Raw genomic sequence first — 19,157 nt, 5'->3', positions numbered from 1 at the left:
TGCGCTGCCTATGAAAACAAGTGTTAAGAAACTAAAATCAAGTTCTGATGATACTGACGACATTATGGCTTTGTCAGGTAGCCTGCTCCCTCCTAAGCATAAAATATCTAAATTCTATTGTGTCATTTGTGCTTTACTGAAAACAAGATATTTTTTAAACATAATTTGTATAAGTATAACGTTGAAAAAAGTCAAATGAAATCTTGAATCTAGAATTACTGAGATTTCCTGGGGTGAATATCATTATATATTAAACAATCAGTTAGTTTTCCTTAGTTCCTTCCAGTCATATAATATGTAATAGTTTTTATTTTTGTTTTTTGTAGATCTTCTGAAAATTAAAACACACTGTTAAAATAGTAGTAGTTTTTAATAGAACGCAAATAAAACAAAAAACTTTAGAAGGATTACGGTTAGGGAAGGGGGCCAGTAACCAAACGTCTGTTTGTAGTTGTTTTTGTTCGTTTTAGGCTTGGATTGGGCATTGCTTTTAATTTTACTCGTTTTTTATTCGATTTTTCCTCTACCTCAGTACCTATTATTTTTACATTTGATAGGGTTGTTTATTTTATTTCCTTTTCGATTTTAATTATTCTTTGTCATAATTTCTGGTCGTTTTAAGTTTGAATTATTATAGGACTCTATTTCTGCTTGTCTTTTGCCTTGATATCACTCTTTAACTTTGTTTGACAAACTTGTTTTTTGGAAAGTTTTTTTTCTTTCAATTTTCAAAAATTGGTGCTCCGACATCTAGGAGTGCAAAAAATACTAGCTATTCTTAATAACTCAGTCTTAGAGGAAAAGTGTAACATTGTTTCAAGGTATTTTTTGAAGCCGTGTTTTTCAAAGTATTGCCCTGGATATTATATTTGCAACAATGATCAGGATAATTAATTATATTAAAATTTACCTTCTTTCCCTTGACTTAGATTGTAGGTTATAATTGAAAATATCAGCACACGTTGAATCATAGCTAACGAAGGTATTTACGACTCATATTCATTACTCCTTCAGAGCACTTTCACAATCAAATAAGAACTGAGGATTCATTAACTATCTTAAGCAAAAATACCATACCCGCATCTTAAGGATGCCGAAAACTCATTTCGGGTTGTTCTAATCTGATCTTGTAAAAACAATTAAAGTAAAGGATTGAATTAATAAGAAATGCAAGGTTTGACTGCATATTCAGGTTGGGAATTAGCTCAACAGGAAAGAGAAATATGGAACTAAGTAGACACGATCTTGGCTTACGTTCATTCAGAGAAATGTTGTAGGTTAAATCCAGATTTACTTTTTCAAACTTGCAGCGGCTGCTTGTTTCAAAAAATGAGGCCTTTACCACCTTCCACCACTCTCCAAAAAATGTACGGAGAAGCATGATAGCACTTTAAATCATATTAATGTGAGATTTAACATTTCATAATATCTTGACCAGACTAATCAGTAAACGTGTACTATTCTACTACTACTAACAATTCACCGCAGCACCAAGCCCCCTGAGGCCGAAACAGCTACGCAGGCTCTTCCTCCATCCCAATCGATTCAAAGCCTTCCTCTTTACCCACTAACAGGAAGTTCCTATTTCCCTTAAATCGTTCTTTATGATATCCTGCCACCCTAACCGTGGACGACCTGCTTTCAGTTTAGCCACAAAGGGTTCCACCCTGACTTTTCCCAGAGTTTGAAATAAGGCAACTGTTTGAAATAAGGTCAGTCAGCCAGATACCCAGAACTATCTGTGGTACTTATCGGTTAGCTGGAACACACGCAAGAACTGAAGTTTGGTCCGTTGTACTTATCGGTTAGCTGGAACAGATGCGAGAAGTGAAGTTTGGTTAATGCTAATGAAATAAAACAAAATACGATGAAAATATAATAGTTTAGAATAAAGTGGGCAATATATTTGCACATTAGAGGGGGGGGGGGGATAAAAAATAGCATATATATGATAATGGTAATAAGCTTACCTAAGCTATGGATGTCAGGTATTGTGTTATCTTGGAACGATAATTTCGACAAGACCTGTGCCTGTCATCATCAGGTTCAAATTCAAGAATCTTGCCAGAATATAAATCACTAAATAAAATAAAACTAAAATCACTGAACAACACTAATAATAAGTCGAACCTGGAATTATTGTTGTAATATGGCCCGGATTTTGGTAGAGGCATTGATGGCTGCTATCCTAGTAGATCTCAAAAAGGATGGGTCTATAAAAGTAGGGTGGAGTTTTTTGCGAGTTCTTAGCCTATGGGTAATGGGTTCCCAAATTTCACTGATGCGGAACTCTCCATTGTCTTTATTAATGGCTGGTTTGTTTTATCAATTTCCAGAGCTTCTCTGATTTTCTGCTTTAAGAGTTGTGGAACAATAGCAATAAGTTGAGCCTTGGCACCAGTTCTTAGTGAGGTGTTTCTACAATATATCGAAAATAATATCTTCAAGCAGGACTTCAAGGATCTCCAACTCTACATGAAATATGTAGATGATTGCTTAATAATTTGGAATGGGACCGAAGACAAATTAAGATCCTTTTTCAATACTTTTAACCAGCAGGATCCAGATATAAAGTTCGCCATTGAACTTGAAAATAACCACAGATTACCCTTCTTAGATGTTCTCATTACCAAATGGGAAACTAGGTTTGACTTGAGCGTAAATAGAAAGCCAGCTCATAGTGATAGATATCTGAGATATGACTCTTATAACCACCCAATAATAAAAAATTCTTTAGTCTATTCGTTGGTTGATAGAGCGTTTGTAGTGTGGTCCTCTGATTTTGAGCTGAAGGCTGAACTTGATCATATAAAAGATGTTCTTATAGGCAATGGCTACCCCCAGCAAGTCATTCATAAGGTTATCTCCAGGAGAAAGATTAGCACAAAAACCAAGAGCTCCCCTAAGAGTGAAGAAGATAAACCCTTTTCGTCATTACCTTTTATTAAGGGGATTACTGACATTTTAAGCTCCAAACTCACTAAGCTAGGCTTTAAGGTGTTTTTTCCTTCTGGAATGACCATCTCCTCCTTCTTAAACAAAGGCAAAGATATGATCACTTCAGATCCACTAGGAGTATATGAGATTCTTTGCAGTTGTGGTGATACCTATATAGGTCGTACCATGAGATCTCTACATCACCGATTAAAAGAACATGCTGATTCCATTGATGCCTGCCTTAAAAAGACTAAGCTTAAGGAGGAAGATACTTTTTCTGCACTGGTCCATCATATTTTTGAAAACCCTTCTCACTCCATTAATTTTGACCAGGCTCAACTTATTGCTATTGTTCCACAACTCTTAAAGCAGAAAATCAGAGAAGCTCTGGAAATTGCTAAAAACAAACCAGCCATTAATAAAGACAATGGAGAGTTCCGCATCAGTGAAATTAGGGAACCCATTACCCTTAGGCTAAGAACTTGCAAAAAACTCCACCCTACTTCTATAGACCCAACCTTTTTTTTAGATTTACTAGGATAGCGGCCATCAATGCCTCTACCAAAATCCGGGCCATATTACAACAATAATTCCAGGTTCGACTTATTATTAGTGTTGTTCAGTGATTTTAGTTTTATTTTATTTAGTGATTTTATTCTGGCAAGAGTCTTGAATTTAAACCTGATGATGACAGGCACAGGTCTTGTCGAAATTATCGTTCCAAGATAACACAATACCTGACATCCATAGCTTAGGTAAGCTTATTACCATTATCATGTATAAGAGTCAGGTTGGCCTCAGAGAATATATTACTAAGACCTATGGAGGGTATGTGGCCAAGCATGTCAAAGATCTATCTCTCCTATTTAGGAAGAAAGCTAGAATCATTAATCACCAAAAAGTCTTACAACAATGTAATAAACAAGATTTAATTCCACACTCTATGAGACCCAGAGTGAAAATATCTAGTAAGAACTATAAATCTGTTCAACACAAAGATGGCCTAATCTTTATTAATCATGAATTAAAGGACCTTCAACAGAGGAGAAACCTGGTTTTTCAACAGATCAATACAATTAGACAGCAACTGAGTAATACTCTTAGCCCAGAAGATTTCACTAAGGTTGGCAAGATCCATGACAAAGATTTTAAGTTTGTTTTTTCAATAGCCAGGAAAGTACATGTAGACAAGCTAGAAAAACTTAAATTTGAGAACTTTGCTACTAGGGTTACACATAATCCTAGAGCGTCACCAGGTCCAGCAGTCATCAATTAAAGTCAACAAACATTTGACCAAAAGAAATTAGACATTCTTTCAAAAGGATGGAAATTTTCTATCCCCCCCAAACATTTACCAGTAGAAGAATTCATCTCCAATGTAGAGTCAGCTTTAATTCTAAACAAGAAAACAATGTAATAAACAAGATTTAATTCCACACTCTATGAGACCCAGAGTGAAAATATCTAGTAAGAACTATAAATCTGTTCAACACGAAGCTGGCCTAATCTTTATTAATCATGAATTAAAGGACGTTCAACAGAGGAGAAATATGGTTTTTCAACAGATCAATACAATTATACAGCAACTGAGTAATACTCTTAGCCCAGAAGATTTCACTAAGGTTGGCAAGATCCATGACAAAGATTTTAAGTTTGTTTTTTCAATAACCAGGAAAGTATATGTAGACAAGCTAGAAAAGTTTAAATTTGAGAACTTTGCTACTAGGGTTACACATAACCCTAGAGTGTCACCAGGTCCAGCAGTCATCAATTTAAGTCAACAAACATTTGACCAAAAGAAATTAGTCATTCTTTCAAAAGGATGAAAATTTTCTATCCCCCACAAACATTTACCAGTAGAAGAAATCATCTCCAATGTAGAGTCAGCTTTAATTCTAAACAAGAAAACAATGTTGATCCACAAGATATTAGAAGCTTGGTTTCTAATACCCTCAGAAAAGCTTTGTCCAAAAAGAAACATATTGAGGAGAATCTAACAAGAGATGAAATGAAGGTCCTCACAGATCTCAAGAAAGATACCAACATCATAATTACCAATGCTGATAAACGCAATACAATAGTAATCCTCAATGAGACCGAGTACGTCAGCAAATCATTAAACCTCCTGAATAACAACAAAGTATATGAAAAAGTTAATGTCAATGCTGTAAAGGTTGCTTATGATAATGTCAAAAAAGCTTTGGATAATCTTAGTCTCACAAATAGGATTAATGATCAACTTTATCGGAAACTCATTCCTGTCAGACCGGTCATTCCTAGATTTTATGGTGCACCCAAAATTTACAAACCAGATATTCCCCTTAGACCTATTGTGTCAACAATAGGTTCAGCTACACAAAAGTTGGAAAGGTATTTGGCTGGTATTTTAAGATCCATAACTCTTAGCAGCCAACACACAATAAGAAATACCAAAGAAGCAGTTGGAAGGCTAAAAAGCATCAACATCTTGGAGAATACCACAATGTGCAGTTTCGATGTTGTATCTCTGTTGATCCTTTCTCAATACTTTTAACCAGCAGGATCCAGATATAAAGTTCACCATTGAACTTGAAAATAACCACAGCATCAACATCTTGGAGAATACCACAATGTGCAGTTTCGATGTTGTATCTCTGTTTACTAGCATTCCCTTGCCCCGACTTATACCAGCTTTACAATCAGCTTTGGAAAATGATGATTCCTGGAAAGGATCCCTTCTTAGATGTTCTCATTACCAAACGGGAAACTAGGTTTGATAGATATCTGAGATATGACTCTTATAATCACCCAGTAATTAAAAATTCTGTAGTCTATTCGTTGGTTGATAGAGCGTTTGTAGTGTGTTCCTCTGATTTGGAGCTGAAGGCTGAACTTCATCATATAAAAGATGTTCTTATAGGCAATGGCTACCCCCAACAAGTAATTGATAAGTCTATCTCCAGGAAAAAGATTAGCACGAAAACCAAGAGCTCCCCTAAGAGTGAAGAATATAAACCGTTTCTGTCATTACCTTATATTAAGGGGATTGCAGACATTTTAAGCTCCAAACTCACTAAGCTAGGCTTTAAGGTGTTTTTTCCTTCTGGAATGACCAGCTCCTCCTTCTTAAACAAAGGCAAAGATAAGATCACTTCAGATCCACCAGGAGTATATAAAATTCCTTCCAGTTGTGGTGATACCTATATAGGTCGTACCATGAGATCTCTACATAACCGATTAAAAGAAAATGCTGATTCCATTGATGCCTGCCTTAAAAAGACAAAGCTTAAGGAGGAAGATACTTTTTGTGCACTGGCCCATCATATTTTTGAAAACCCTTCTCACTCCGTTGATTTTGACCAGGCTCAACCTATTGCTATTGTTCCACAACTCTTAAAGCAGAAAATCAGAGAAGCTCTGGAAATTGCTAAAAACAAACCACCCATTAATAAAGACAATGGAGAGTTCCGCATCAGTGAAATTTGGGAACCCATTACCCATAGGCTAAGAACTCGCAAAAAACTCCACCCTACTTCTATAGACCCAACCTTTTTGAGATCTACTAGGATAGCGGCCATAAATGCCTCTACCAAAATCCGGGCCATATTACAACAATAATTCCAGGTTCGACTTATTATTAGTGTTGTTCAGTGATTTTAGTTTTATTTTATTTAGTGATTTTATATTCTGGCAAGAGTCTTGAATTTAAACCTGATGATGACAGGCACAGGTCTTGTCGAAATTATCGTTCCAAGATAACACAATACCTGACATCCATAGCTTAGGTAAGATTATTACCATTATCATGTATAAGAGTCAGGTTGGCCTCAGAGAATATATTACTAGGACCTATGGAGGGTATGTGGCCAAGCAAGTCAAAGATCTATCTCTCCTATTTAGGAAGAAAGCTAGAATCATTAATCACCAAAAATTCTTACAACAATGTAAGAAACAAGATTTAATTCCACACTCTATGAGACCCAGAGTGAAAATATCTAGTAAGAACTAAAAATCTGCTCAACACGAAGCTGGCCTAATCTTTATTAATCATGAATTAAAGGACGTTCAACAGAGGAGAAATATGGTTTTTCAACAGATCAATACAATTATACAGCAACTGAGTAATACTCTTAGCCCAGAAGATTTCACTAAGGTTGGCAAGATCCATGACAAAGATTTTAAGTTTGTTTTTTCAATAACCAGGAAAGTATATGTAGACAAGCTAGAAAAGTTTAAATTTGAGAACTTTGCTACTAGGGTTACACATAACCCTAGAGTGTCACCAGGTCCAGCAGTCATCAATTTAAGTCAACAAACATTTGACCAAAAGAAATTAGTCATTCTTTCAAAAGGATGAAAATTTTCTATCCCCCACAAACATTTACCAGTAGAAGAAATCATCTCCAATGTAGAGTCAGCTTTAATTCTAAACAAGAAAACAATGTTGATCCACAAGATATTAGAAGCTTGGTTTCTAATACCCTCAGAAAAGCTTTGTCCAAAAAGAAACATATTGAGGAGAATCTAACAAGAGATGAAATGAAGGTCCTCACAGATCTCAAGAAAGATACCAACATCATAATTACCAAAGCTGATAAAGGCAATACAATAGTAATCCTCAATGAGACCGAGTACGTCAGCAAATCATTAAACCTCCTGAATAACCACAAAGTATATGAAAAAGTTAATGTCAATGCTGTAAAGGTTGCTTATGATAATGTTAAAAGACCTTTGGATAATCTTAGTCTCAAAAATAGGATTAATGATGGACTTTATCACACACTCATTCCTGTCAGACCAGTCATTCCTAGATTTTATGGTGCACCCAAAATTCACAAACCAGATATTCCCCTTAGACCTATTGTGTCAACAATAGGTTCAGCTACACAAAAGTTGGAAAGGTATTTGGCTGGTATTTTAAGATCCATAACTCTTAGCAGCCAACACACAATAAGAAATACCAAAGAAGCAGTTGGAAGGCTAAAAAGCATCAACATCTTGGAGAATACCACAATGTGCAGTTTCGATGTTGTATCTCTGTTTACTAGCATTTTCTTGCCCCGACTTATACCAGCTCTACAATCAGCTTTGGAAAATGATGATTCCTGGAAAGAACTGACAAGCTTAGACACCACAGACATCATTATTCTTACGTCTTTACGTCTGGACAATGCTTACTTCACTTTCAGGCATCAAACCTACAAACAGAAGTGGGGCATACCAATGGGATCAGCCTTGGCACCAGTTCTTAGTGAGGTGTTTCTACAATATATCAAAAATAATATCTTCAAGCAGGACTTCAAGGATATCCAACTCTACATGAGATATGTAGATGACTGCTTAATAATTTGGAATGGGACAGAAGACAAATTAAGATCCTTTCTCAATACTTTTAACAAGCAGGATCCAGATATAAAGTTCGCCATTGAACTTGAAAGTAACCACAGATTACCATTCTTAGATGTTTTCATCACCAAATAGGAAACTAGGTTTGACTTGAGCGCATACAGAAAGCCAACTCATAGTGATAGACATATGAGATATGACTCTTATAACCACCCAATAATAAAAAATTCTTTAGTCTATTCGTTGGTTGATAGAGTGTTTGTAGTGTGGTCCTCTGATTTGGAGATGAAGGCTGAACTTGATCATATAAAAGATGTTCTTATAGGCAATGGCTACCCCCAACAAGTAATTGATAAGTCTATCTCCAGGAAAAAGATTAGCACGAAAACCAAGAGCTCCCCTAAGAGTGAAGAAGATAAACCCTTTTTGTCATTACCTTAGTTTCAGGGGATTGCAGACATTTTAAGTTCCAACTTCACTAAGCTTGTCTTTAAGGTGTTTTTTCCTTCTGGAATGACCATCTCCTCCTTCTTAAACAAAGGCAAAGATAAGATCACTTCAGATCCATCAGGAGTATATGAGATTCCTTGCAGTTGTGGTGATACCTATATGGGTCGTACCATGAGATCTTTACATAACCGATTAAAGGAACATGCTGATTCCATTGATGCCTGCCTTAAAAAGACAAAGCTTAAGGAGGAAGATACTTTTTCTGCACTGGCCCATCATATTTTTGAAAACCCTTCTCACTCCGTTGATTTTGACCAGGCTCAACTTATTGCTATTGTTCCACTACTCTTAAAGCAAAAAATCAGAGAAGCTCTGGAAATTGCTAAAAACAAACCAGCCATTAATAAAGACAATGGAGAGTTCCGCATCACTGAAATTTGGGAACCCATCACCCATAGGCTAAGAACTCGCAAAAAAACTCCACCCTACTTCTATAGACCCAACCTTTTTGAGATCTACTAGGATAGCGGCCATCAATGTCTCTACCAAAATCCGGGCCATATTACAACAATAATTCCAGGTTCGACTTATTATTAGTGTTGTTCAGTGATTTTAGTTTTATTTTATTTAGTGATTTTATATTCTGGCAAGAGTCTTGAATTTAAACCTGATGATGACAGGCACAGGTCTTGTCGAAATTATCGTTCCAAGATAACACAATACCTGACATCCATAGCTTAGGTAAGCTTATTACCATTATCATGTATAAGAGTCAGGTTGGCCTCAGAGAATATAATAGCATATATTAAAAAAGTAGCCTGACCTACCCTAGGTACGTTCTTGTTGTCCCTTCAACCGAGTTCAGTATTGATTCAGAGTTCATAGTGTGAAGACCTCTTTTTGGATTTTGACATAAGGATTATAATTTGTATAAACGGATTATTTCGCTGAGTGATAATTCCCTTGGGAACTATGGATACTATAGATTTTCATATTAATATTGCTATGACCAGTGGCCTATATTCGTGAACAATAGAATTCAAATATTGTCATTGCCCTCCGGGCATGTTTTTGAAATGTGTGAAAAGCTAGTTTGGAATACAATCTTGAACTTTAGGAAAAGAGAAATAAAGGCAGGAAATCGGAGTACTGAAATTGTTAAAAAGACAATTGAAGTTTTCAAAATAGACGATCTTAATGATGCGAAAACGATCCTATGGGAAGCAACTAAAATCAGCACATGAGTTTCTATCAAAGTAATCCCACATGACAGCGTGATTGAAATGATTCGTATCTTTGAGGACTGCGATAAAAAAAAATATTGATCTTCCGACGTTTGTCATCGTAGAGTCTGCTGAGGTCCCCTATGTCCATAATGACATATCCGCCGTTCTTTCTAGACAAATTACCCAGATCTCAAACAAGTTAGATGCCTTTATGAATCGTGAGGATTCAGATATACCCTCCCTGGCCCCAACTATAGATGATCCTGAAAAGCCATCGTATGCAGATATAGTGAAAATCTTCCTTGTGACCTAGACAAGCAAGAAAGGAATTTCTTGAAAAGGTATGTGGGAATACTTGAGCTAAAATTGTCTAGCTAAAGCCAAATAAAGTAAACTGGCGTGTTGGCACTGCCGCAAAAGCAGATGCAGAAGCTGTACTACAAGCTCTTGCGCGCGGTAGCCAAAACATTGAGGCCTTGATTAAAAGTAGTGCCTACTTTGGGATCATTAGAGGCATTCCGGTTGATTCTCTAAAATTTGATATACAAACCCTATTTCCTAAATGCACTATTGCCAGGCAAATTGGTCGCTCCTGTTCGTTCAAGTTACAGTTCGAGTCAAAAACTGATCTAATGAATGCGATAGCAAATCCGCAAACGATTGGTTTCGAGAAAATTCGGGTTTCAGAATTTTTTATTTCTTCCTCCAAGGTGCTACAAATGTCAAGCCTATGGACATATTTCTGGCACGTGCAAGAACTCTTCTGTTTGTTCAGTTTGCGGCGAAAAAGGACACTCTAGTTCTAAAGATGATCCCTCTTCTAAACCAACAAAATGTGAACTATGTAATTCTACTGATCATCCCTGCTATAAGTGTCCCGTAGCTCAATCTCTGCTAAAACAGATTTCGAAATAATGCTGCATTCAACTTCGATTCTATCATGGAATATAAACGGAAAAGTTTCTGATAAAATTCCTGTTTTGACCTAGCTGTTCAAAGAATTTAACATTACACGACTCGAAGAACATTTTTTATCAGCATACAGAAGGGAATTGAGCGAAATCTCGTCGGATTGCACAGTGTTTTTCTCTCCGGCAAAAATAACAGCAGCTTGTGGACGCCCCTCAGGCGGCCTCGCGATTTCGACTCGCTTAATGATCGTAAATTGATCGAAGCAGGGGATCATATTCTTGCAGTTTCATATCTGAACACGTCCATAATGAATGTTTACCTACCAACAAACTATCGTAACGAGAAATCCGAGGCGAAGTTTATGGGGCTTGCAAGAAACTGTGTAAGCTGATCAAGAAAAGGATGCGTGCGCGTCATTCACTCATCAGTCTCAACCCAGGCGGGAAGCGAAGGACATCCATAAGGACTTCGAGAAATAAAATAACGAAGACCAATAAGAAGAAGAAAAAAAGAAAAAGATTGTTAGATCAAAGAAGGATCTACTCTTAAGATGACTTATATCCCCCACAAGGAATCACATCCATCAATCAGTTCCTCATTGAATCTGTTCAATGCTGAAAATGTTGATGTCAGTGTCAAGTATGGCTATTATGAACAATTTCACCCCCAACAACCCCTCTCGGAAAATATACACTTTCAAATATTTTCCAATGAAGACTATTTCATTGATTTGTCATCAATATTTATTGATTTAAATGTTGCGGTGCAGAAAAAGTCAGATAATACAACTCCAAATGCTGCCGATGGTCTCTCCTACGAAAACTGTATTCTACACAATCTGTTCAAACAAATTAATCTATTTATTAGTGGAACATTGGTCAGCACTAGATATAACTTATCCAACTATGCAAGCTACATACAATTTATGATGATGACACCAAAGGCTTATAAGGAGTTGAGAGGACAATCATTCGGCTATTAATAACGAACAGATGTGGATCCTGACGGTGAGTTGACTACTGCAGTGACCCAGGAGTATCATTTAGTTGGAAAATTAAATCATGAGATATTCAATGTATCCCAATGGCTACCCCCTAATGTCAAGATTGACATAAAGTTGCAACTAGCCCCATCGAATTTCATTTTGAGAAAAGCACTTCCTGCAGCACCCGATGCAAATGTCATTATCACATTGGCAATTCTCCACGTCCGAAAACAACAGGTTATGAGCTCTGTTGCATTGGCAGTGGAAAAGATAAGAGCCAATGGCAACAACATTAAACTTCTTGTCCCCCATACAATCACCAATCAACGTCACATTGCCACCGGCTCTCGTAGCTATACCGATTCATCATTTATCAGTGGAGAAATCCCATCAAAATTGGCTTTGGCCTTTGTGAAGAGTGGCAGTGCTGTTGGATCCTGGACTGAATGATTTTAATGATTTTAATTTTGTTGGTCTATCTAGCCTTGTGTGCAAAGTGAATGGTATTCCACTGTACACTCTATCATTTGACAAAAAAATCCTATAGAACTCTGTACGAGTTGACCATGCAATCCCTAAAGCATGACTCCCAACTATTTGAAAATGGAATGACCGATTCAATGTTTTCAAAAAATCATGGTGTAATTGTTTTGGACCTGTCAGGGACCCAGGATATGAGCATAGTATGAACAGGGAATGTACGTTTAGAGTGTATATTTGCCAATGGTTTGACTGAGAGTATCACGCTAATATCATTGAGTCAATTTTAAACCTATTGGGAAGTCACACCCGACGGCAGTGTTTTACTAGACCTAGCACCATGAACACAAACCAAATGATCAATGTATTTAATATGGATCCATACACGTCCCAGTACATGTCCTATTGCATACCAACTGACTTCATTGAAAAAATTCCAAGTGTTAACAATATCCTAATCATTGTTAATAGCAGTCCATCGACTTTGAAGACAGGTCATTGGCTATGCATCTTTCAAACAGCGAAGAATATTGAATTTTTAGATCCTCTTGGCCTATCGTATAAATTCTAAACTCCATACATCAGAAACTTTATTTAAAGCAGGGGGTAAACTATTATTCAAAATCAACGAAGTGTACAGGATTTAACGACTAAAACATTTGGCTTTCATGCACTACTCTTTTTCATGTTCAGATGTCGTGGCTATACCTACAAACAGTTTCTCGACATTTACGTTGACTTACCTCGATTGAACGACTTTCTAGTGGAAAATATACTTAAAAACGTGTTTAATATTGATTTTAGTGCCCTATGAATAAAATGTTCTCAAAAAGTATGTGAAATTATTTATTAATAAATGAAAAATGTATGTACATGATTAAAAACGACTTTTCTACTCTTTAGATTTCATCTTCTACTAGATATAGGTACTTGTCGATAACAACTAATGTAGGTAGATTATCTAAATTCACAGTATACTGATCCTGATGTGCTGCAATGTCAGGCTCACATTTTCTACAGTAGAGTGTAACTTCACTCTTGTCATATCTCTTTGTATAGTCAATGATACTATTCTCAACCATTTTATAGAATTCACATGTTTCAATTTGCTTATTTGAAACAGTGTCACAAACCGTGTCCTCAAGTGGCGAATCACATTCCGTCACAGCCAAATAAAAACAGTGGGCTTATAATCATAGTAGTCATTGTCTTCACAACGATGACGTAGAAACCATATTCTTTTGCTGTTCCAACAGTTGAATCGCTGACCCGGCTCCTCCTCCCAGAACAATCTAAAACCGCGAAGATACCAATCTCGTAGCAATAAACTAAAATCACGCTTAGTATTCTTTCCAATCATACCAGGATATGTATTCTCCCATTGATTACATTTATCATAGTGGCAATTCGAGCATAGGTGCCCTCTGGGATGAAAGTCACACACCTCTTCAAGACAGGAATTACAACCTTTAATTTGTACAGCATATCCTCTATGCAATTTACACGGGTTGCATAATCTGCACTTTTCATCATACTCATCAATCATTGTGCAAATCTCACATGATGACCAGCTGCCCAGTGTTCGCATACATAGTATGCACAGTATCCCCCAATAACGACGTAATGATTTTCACTATTTTGTTGTGTGTTTTTGTGTGTGTGTGTGTGTGTGTGTGTGTGCTATTAACAAAATTTGTAATTTATTATGCACCTGTTTTATAAATAAAGCTATAAGCAAAAATTTGTAATTTATTATGCATTTGTTTTGTAAATAATACTATAAGCAAAAATTTGTAATTTATTATGCATTTGTTTGATAAATACGAATTCAATTAATAAAAAAAAATTGTTTGATAAATCCAACTAGGAAAAAAAATAGTGTGCTATAATCGTGATAAAACTTTCCTCAAAGGAAAAAAACTCAATCCATTCATTTTTTAGTTTCAGGGGAAAGCTACGAAAACAACTGCCTTCCCTGGCCCGGGACTTCAGAATATCATGGGTAATTGTCCCCTCTCGACGGATGATGTTAGTGAAGGTACGTCATTTATTATCCCCTTGGATTTTCAATTTACAACTGAAGAAATGGACAGCCTTATGCAAATTATTGGACCTAATGTTTCCGGGGACATTTTTGACGATGACTTTATAATTAGTGAATTGAATCCTGTGCAAATAAGTGCAGGACATGAAAATAACGTCGTGTCCCCGGAAATACGTGAATTTTATTTGTTGGAATCTGCTCTAGGTCACTTGCAAACACATAGTGTGGATTTTAATCCCCCCGAGGAAAACCTGGTTGACGGGAGTGTCATTTTAACAGACCCTGTAAATGCTCTTCAAACCTACATCGACCGAATTCGAGCACCTATTGAGATTCAGATTCAGAAATGGGGGGGGGGGGGGCAGGGGGGATTAAGACATCGGTAAATCAAAAAGTTTATTTACAAAAGGGGACATCTGGGGACATTTTTATTTTAATATTTCAACTGGTAACCAAACTTTTTACCTTGGTTTAAATGAATTTGAGGATAAATTTTTAACTGGGTCAATGAATTAATATCGACTTTGGAAACATTCAACTAGAGGGGAAGCGGGTCCACCAATTTTTACATTGAAAACATGGATCTGAATCTCAGTAGATTTAAAAAAAAAACTTTATTTTAAGGGGGGCGGGTAGTCGACGAATAAAATGCAACCCAGATTTGTCAGCTACAGGAGGGGGTTCAGAGTTTCAATTTTGAAACAGGGTTGCAATGCTTTAAATATGCATTTTTAGCAGCAGCCCATAAAACATTGAATTATGAGTCAACAATGAAAAATCTTAAGAAACTTGCGAGTAATGGTGGAGAAAATTTCCCTAAAGTAAATTTTGATTATTTAGAGGGAAAGTATCTGGTGTCCTTAAAAGAAATAACCATATTTTAAAAAGCAAACTAAAATCTTGGGTTGGGGGTGGTTGTTCTTCTGTACGACATAGAATGTGTAAATGGGGGAAAGAAACCAAATAAAACACGAATTTGATATTCAGTTAAGACACCGTTGGTAGATAATGTTCAAAGTTGGGTTTGGGTTATCTATGAGCCTTCCAAAAATGTAAATTCCTATGGTCATTTTTTCCCCGTTACGGCAATAAGCGGACTCTTATCCCATGGCGTTCAGAAAGGGGAACCTTACTATTGCCCCATGTGCCTTTCTCCATTTAGATCTGAACGAACATTCAAAGATCACATGAGATATTGCAAAATTCATGGCAATCAAAGAATAGAAATGCCGGCAGAAGGCAAGGATACTTTACAATTTAAAAACTTCCAAAATTCCCTGCTAAAAGTTGATAAAGTATGTTTGGATTGTGAATCAAGACTGGTGGAGGTATCAGACCCATCAAGGCCAAATATAGTCAAGGAACACAAACTATTTGCGTGTTCCTAGGCGCATGCCCGTCGCGATTCCAATAATAGAATGCAGTTGGAAGAGTTTTTTTTACTATGGATGAGGAGGGTAGCATGCAGAAGTTATTGGTGTCTTAAATAAAAACAACGAACGGTGCAATTCCATGATTGCGTCACACCAACTACCCAATGTAATTATCCGATAAGGAGCAACTGGCACTATAAAAGGGGACAATTTGTTCGGTTTGTAGGAGTGCTCTTGCCCCAAAAGACGCGGTCCAGGATCACAATCATCTTATAAATTCAACGGGGAAAAGTAACTTTCGGGGGTGGGCTCACAATTCATGTAATTTAAAAATTAAACAGCAACTCTTTCTTCCAGTTTTTATACATAAATCTAACTATGATCTGAAGTATGTACTACCAGCAATGGCGCATCTTCAAAGAAAGGGAGTCGTGGATAATCCATGGGTGATAGACAGCTTTTTCTACAAATTCATTCCTAAATCATCGGAAAAGTTGCTTGTTTTGGAATTCATGTGGAGATATGTTGAAGACGACATTGAGTACACAAATAAAATTTGCTTTTTAGATTTCCTACAGTTTCTTCCCCAAATCATTGAGCGAATTAATTCAAGTGCAGAAAAACGATGACGGCTGCAATGCTTACCCCCTTCTCAAGCAACAATTTCCAAATGATTTATATGATTTGTTGACGGTCAAGGGCATTTATCCTTATGATTATTACTGTTCCATGTCGAGATTCGCTGAGAAAACTATTCCCTCGATCGAATCGTTTTACGAATGTCTACATGATCGTAGGGGCACCCCCGATGAATACAGTTTTGCTAAAAAAGGGTGGGCAGAGGGAGGATCTAAAAATGGGTTTGACTACTGCAAGCTGTATTTGTCGAGTGATGTGTTAACTTTGTTAGACATTATGTGTAAAAATACGGACAAAATCTTTGCGGAATTTAATCTTGATTTAGGATTGTATTTTTCATCTCCTCATCTGGTAATGGGCCTCATCCTAAAAATTAGCGGGGAAAAAATCGGGTTGATCACCGACATCGATCAGCACCTGTTCATCGAGAGGTCAATGAGGGGTGGAAACGTTTTTCACGGGGATCGTATCTTGGAAACTGATCCAACTGGAGAGAAGACGGGAAAAAAAATCAGATGCAGTTTTCCTTGATATGAATTCTCTCTACCCCTCGGCCAAGTCCCATTATGCGCTACTCTGCGATGACAATAAATGGCTCAATGACCCTCAAGCTCCCCATTTTCCTAACATTGACAGTGTTGAGGAGGGCCAGTTGAATGGTTTTTTGATATTGATGGGGAGATACCAGTTGAGCTTCACGATTCAGTAAAGGTTTTTGTTTTCCATGCATCAATAGACCTGTGACTAGGGACTCTTTGATCCCTCGCAATAGGTGTTTAGTCGAGGAGAATGGGTTTCATTGGTCACCTTCGAAATGAATACTTATTGATGACATTCGACCAGAAAAAAATTTTGCTTTGTATCCCTTTGCTTTTAAATGGATATATAAATACGGTTTAGACGTCACAAAGGTTCATAGAGCCCTCCAGTTTAGCCAAAAACCATATCTGAAAATGTTTGTTAACACTTTTGTCAAAATACGTTCTGAAGCGCCGACGAAAGCTGAAAAATAAATTTATAAGCTCATTTTGACTTCGGCTTTTGGTAAAATGCGCAAGAGTGTTCGCAATAGGAATCGTTGTAACGTTGTGACCGATCCCAAACAATGTGCTCGAATTATTACCGATCCAAATTATACTTCCTTCACGATCATTGGCCCGGACATGGTACTATTGAATAGGAAAAAAAGAATCATTGTCCTGAATAAAAATATTGCTGCAGGCAGTGCGATTTTGGAGATCTCTAAAAAGCTCATGTTGGAATTCTACTACAATGTGGCTAGGGTAAAGTTGCTGGAGAAGGGGCAAGTAGAGGTCTGCTACGGGGACACAGATTCTCTACTGCTAAAAGTTAAAACCCCAAACCTACTTGATGATTTGGCGCCAAGTGAAATCATCAGCTCGCGGATGGACAACACCAATTGGAGTGGGCTTTAGCCAGAGCTAGTGAAACGTCGAGCGCCAAATCAGCTTTTATTTTTTAAATCAGAAACGGGAAGCGACATGATTTCCTGTGGTATGTTTGTAAGTCCGAAGGTGTACTTTATACAGACACACGACGAGGAAATCAAAAAACGTTGCAAAGGAGTACCCACGCGCTATGTGGATAAGAATTTCGACATGGACATCTATAGGAATTGTATTGTTCAAAATACAATTCCACGAGCAAAATTGCTGGCAATTCGTTCACTCAACTACAGGAACTTCACTGTAAATATAGAAAAAATTGCCATGAGTACCATTTCCGACAAGGTCTATGTTTGCCAAGACGGTGTAACTACCCTCCCCCTGGGACACTATTTAACTTCCGACCGAGCCGAATGTGTTAGTCACAGGGAAAGTCTCGGTTTGAGTAAAATCCAATAAATTTCCCAAAACCTTGGGGGGGGGGCTTCGCGGCCCGGGGGGGGCCACTACCAAAGTTATCTTTTTTTTCTACTTAGAGCAGATTTTCTTTTGTAAATATAGCCTACATGTTGCATTAAAAAAAAGTGATATTATTCCAAGTGTATTTTTCATTAAATGTTGTATTTATAAATAAAGTATATTTATTAATGTGCTTTTTTAAATAAATGTTTTTTTATTATAAATAAATTTAAAAAAGTGTATTTTTCTTTGTTTTCTGTAAAGTGCTGTTTATAATACAAGAAATATGATTCTTTATTGTTCTTCTTCTCATTATTATTCTTGAACGGACTAATAGGGAAATTATTTAGTCATTAGACAACTATAGTCTACAGTTAGTTGTCTTGGTGAACCGTCTGGGAACCGTAAAAGTCGAATAGTTCTTATCAATCGTTCAGCCAATGCAGCCTTTATAGGGCTATGACTATGATAGAGCACTGTATTATATTTCGCTAGTACTTTTGCAACATGGGGATTAACAAATTCACTACCGCGATCCATTTGAATTTTTTTATACGAATCCTGTTCGAGAATACTTTCAACGGCCTGAGAAATTTCAAAACCTATCTTCGAGCGCAATGGAATGGCATATGCATAGTGACTAAAAAAACTGATTACACGTAGAATGTACTTTACTGTGTATTGTGACGTCTTTGAATCTCATTTAGAGTCAGGAGATCTACTTGCATTATATGCAATGGGAAAAAGGCTTTAGTTTTTCGATAATGATTAGCACAAAGTCTATGATTTCTATGCAGAGTTTAACTTGATTCATTTTGTAGATAGTCTTTTACACTTTAAGCGTGAACATCATTGACTTTGTAAAGAGTGGTGGGGGAGCTTAAACTCCCCACTTCACCAATATTTTCATAAACACGTTTC

At 36.9% G+C, this 19,157-nt stretch overlaps 3 protein-coding genes across 6 annotated transcripts in view; 2 read left to right on the top strand and 1 right to left on the bottom strand.

Moving 5' to 3' along the window:
• Positions 1-1,023, bottom strand: part of LOC148949805 (synaptogenesis protein syg-2-like) — a 302,236-nt gene extending 301,213 nt beyond the window's left edge. For all 4 annotated transcript variants that reach the window (XM_089093104.1, XM_089093107.1, XM_089093105.1 and 1 more), the window contains exon 1: positions 911-1,023. In XM_089093104.1, the coding sequence (XP_088949230.1) occupies positions 911-971 (61 nt within the window). In that variant the 5' untranslated portion in view covers positions 972-1,023. The remainder of the gene's footprint in view (positions 1-910) is intronic.
• A 3,736-nt stretch (positions 1,024-4,759) lies between these two features.
• LOC148949804 (uncharacterized) lies at positions 4,760-5,470 on the top strand. Its single transcript, XM_089092792.1, has one exon. The coding sequence runs from the start codon at positions 4,760-4,762 to the stop codon at positions 5,468-5,470; it is 711 nt and encodes a 236-aa protein (XP_088948918.1).
• Positions 5,471-7,269: 1,799 nt separating this feature from the next.
• LOC148949803 (uncharacterized) lies at positions 7,270-8,397 on the top strand. The gene has a single exon (XM_089092791.1). The coding sequence runs from the start codon at positions 7,270-7,272 to the stop codon at positions 8,395-8,397; it is 1,128 nt and encodes a 375-aa protein (XP_088948917.1).
• The last annotated feature ends 10,760 nt before the right edge of the window (positions 8,398-19,157 follow it).

Source organism: Artemia sp. Qi Xiang Cuo, chromosome 8, assembly GCF_049724085.1.
Source record: "Artemia sp. Qi Xiang Cuo chromosome 8, ASM4972408v1, whole genome shotgun sequence".
Lineage (NCBI taxonomy): Eukaryota > Metazoa > Arthropoda > Branchiopoda > Anostraca > Artemiidae > Artemia > Artemia sp. Qi Xiang Cuo.
This window is presented reverse-complemented; position numbering and strand designations above follow the sequence as displayed.

Coding starts and splice junctions, on each gene's coding strand:
- LOC148949804 (XM_089092792.1), top strand. CDS start 4,760: ATGAAAATTTTCTATCCCCCACAAACATTTACCAGTAGAAGAAATCAT.
- LOC148949803 (XM_089092791.1), top strand. CDS start 7,270: ATGAAAATTTTCTATCCCCCACAAACATTTACCAGTAGAAGAAATCAT.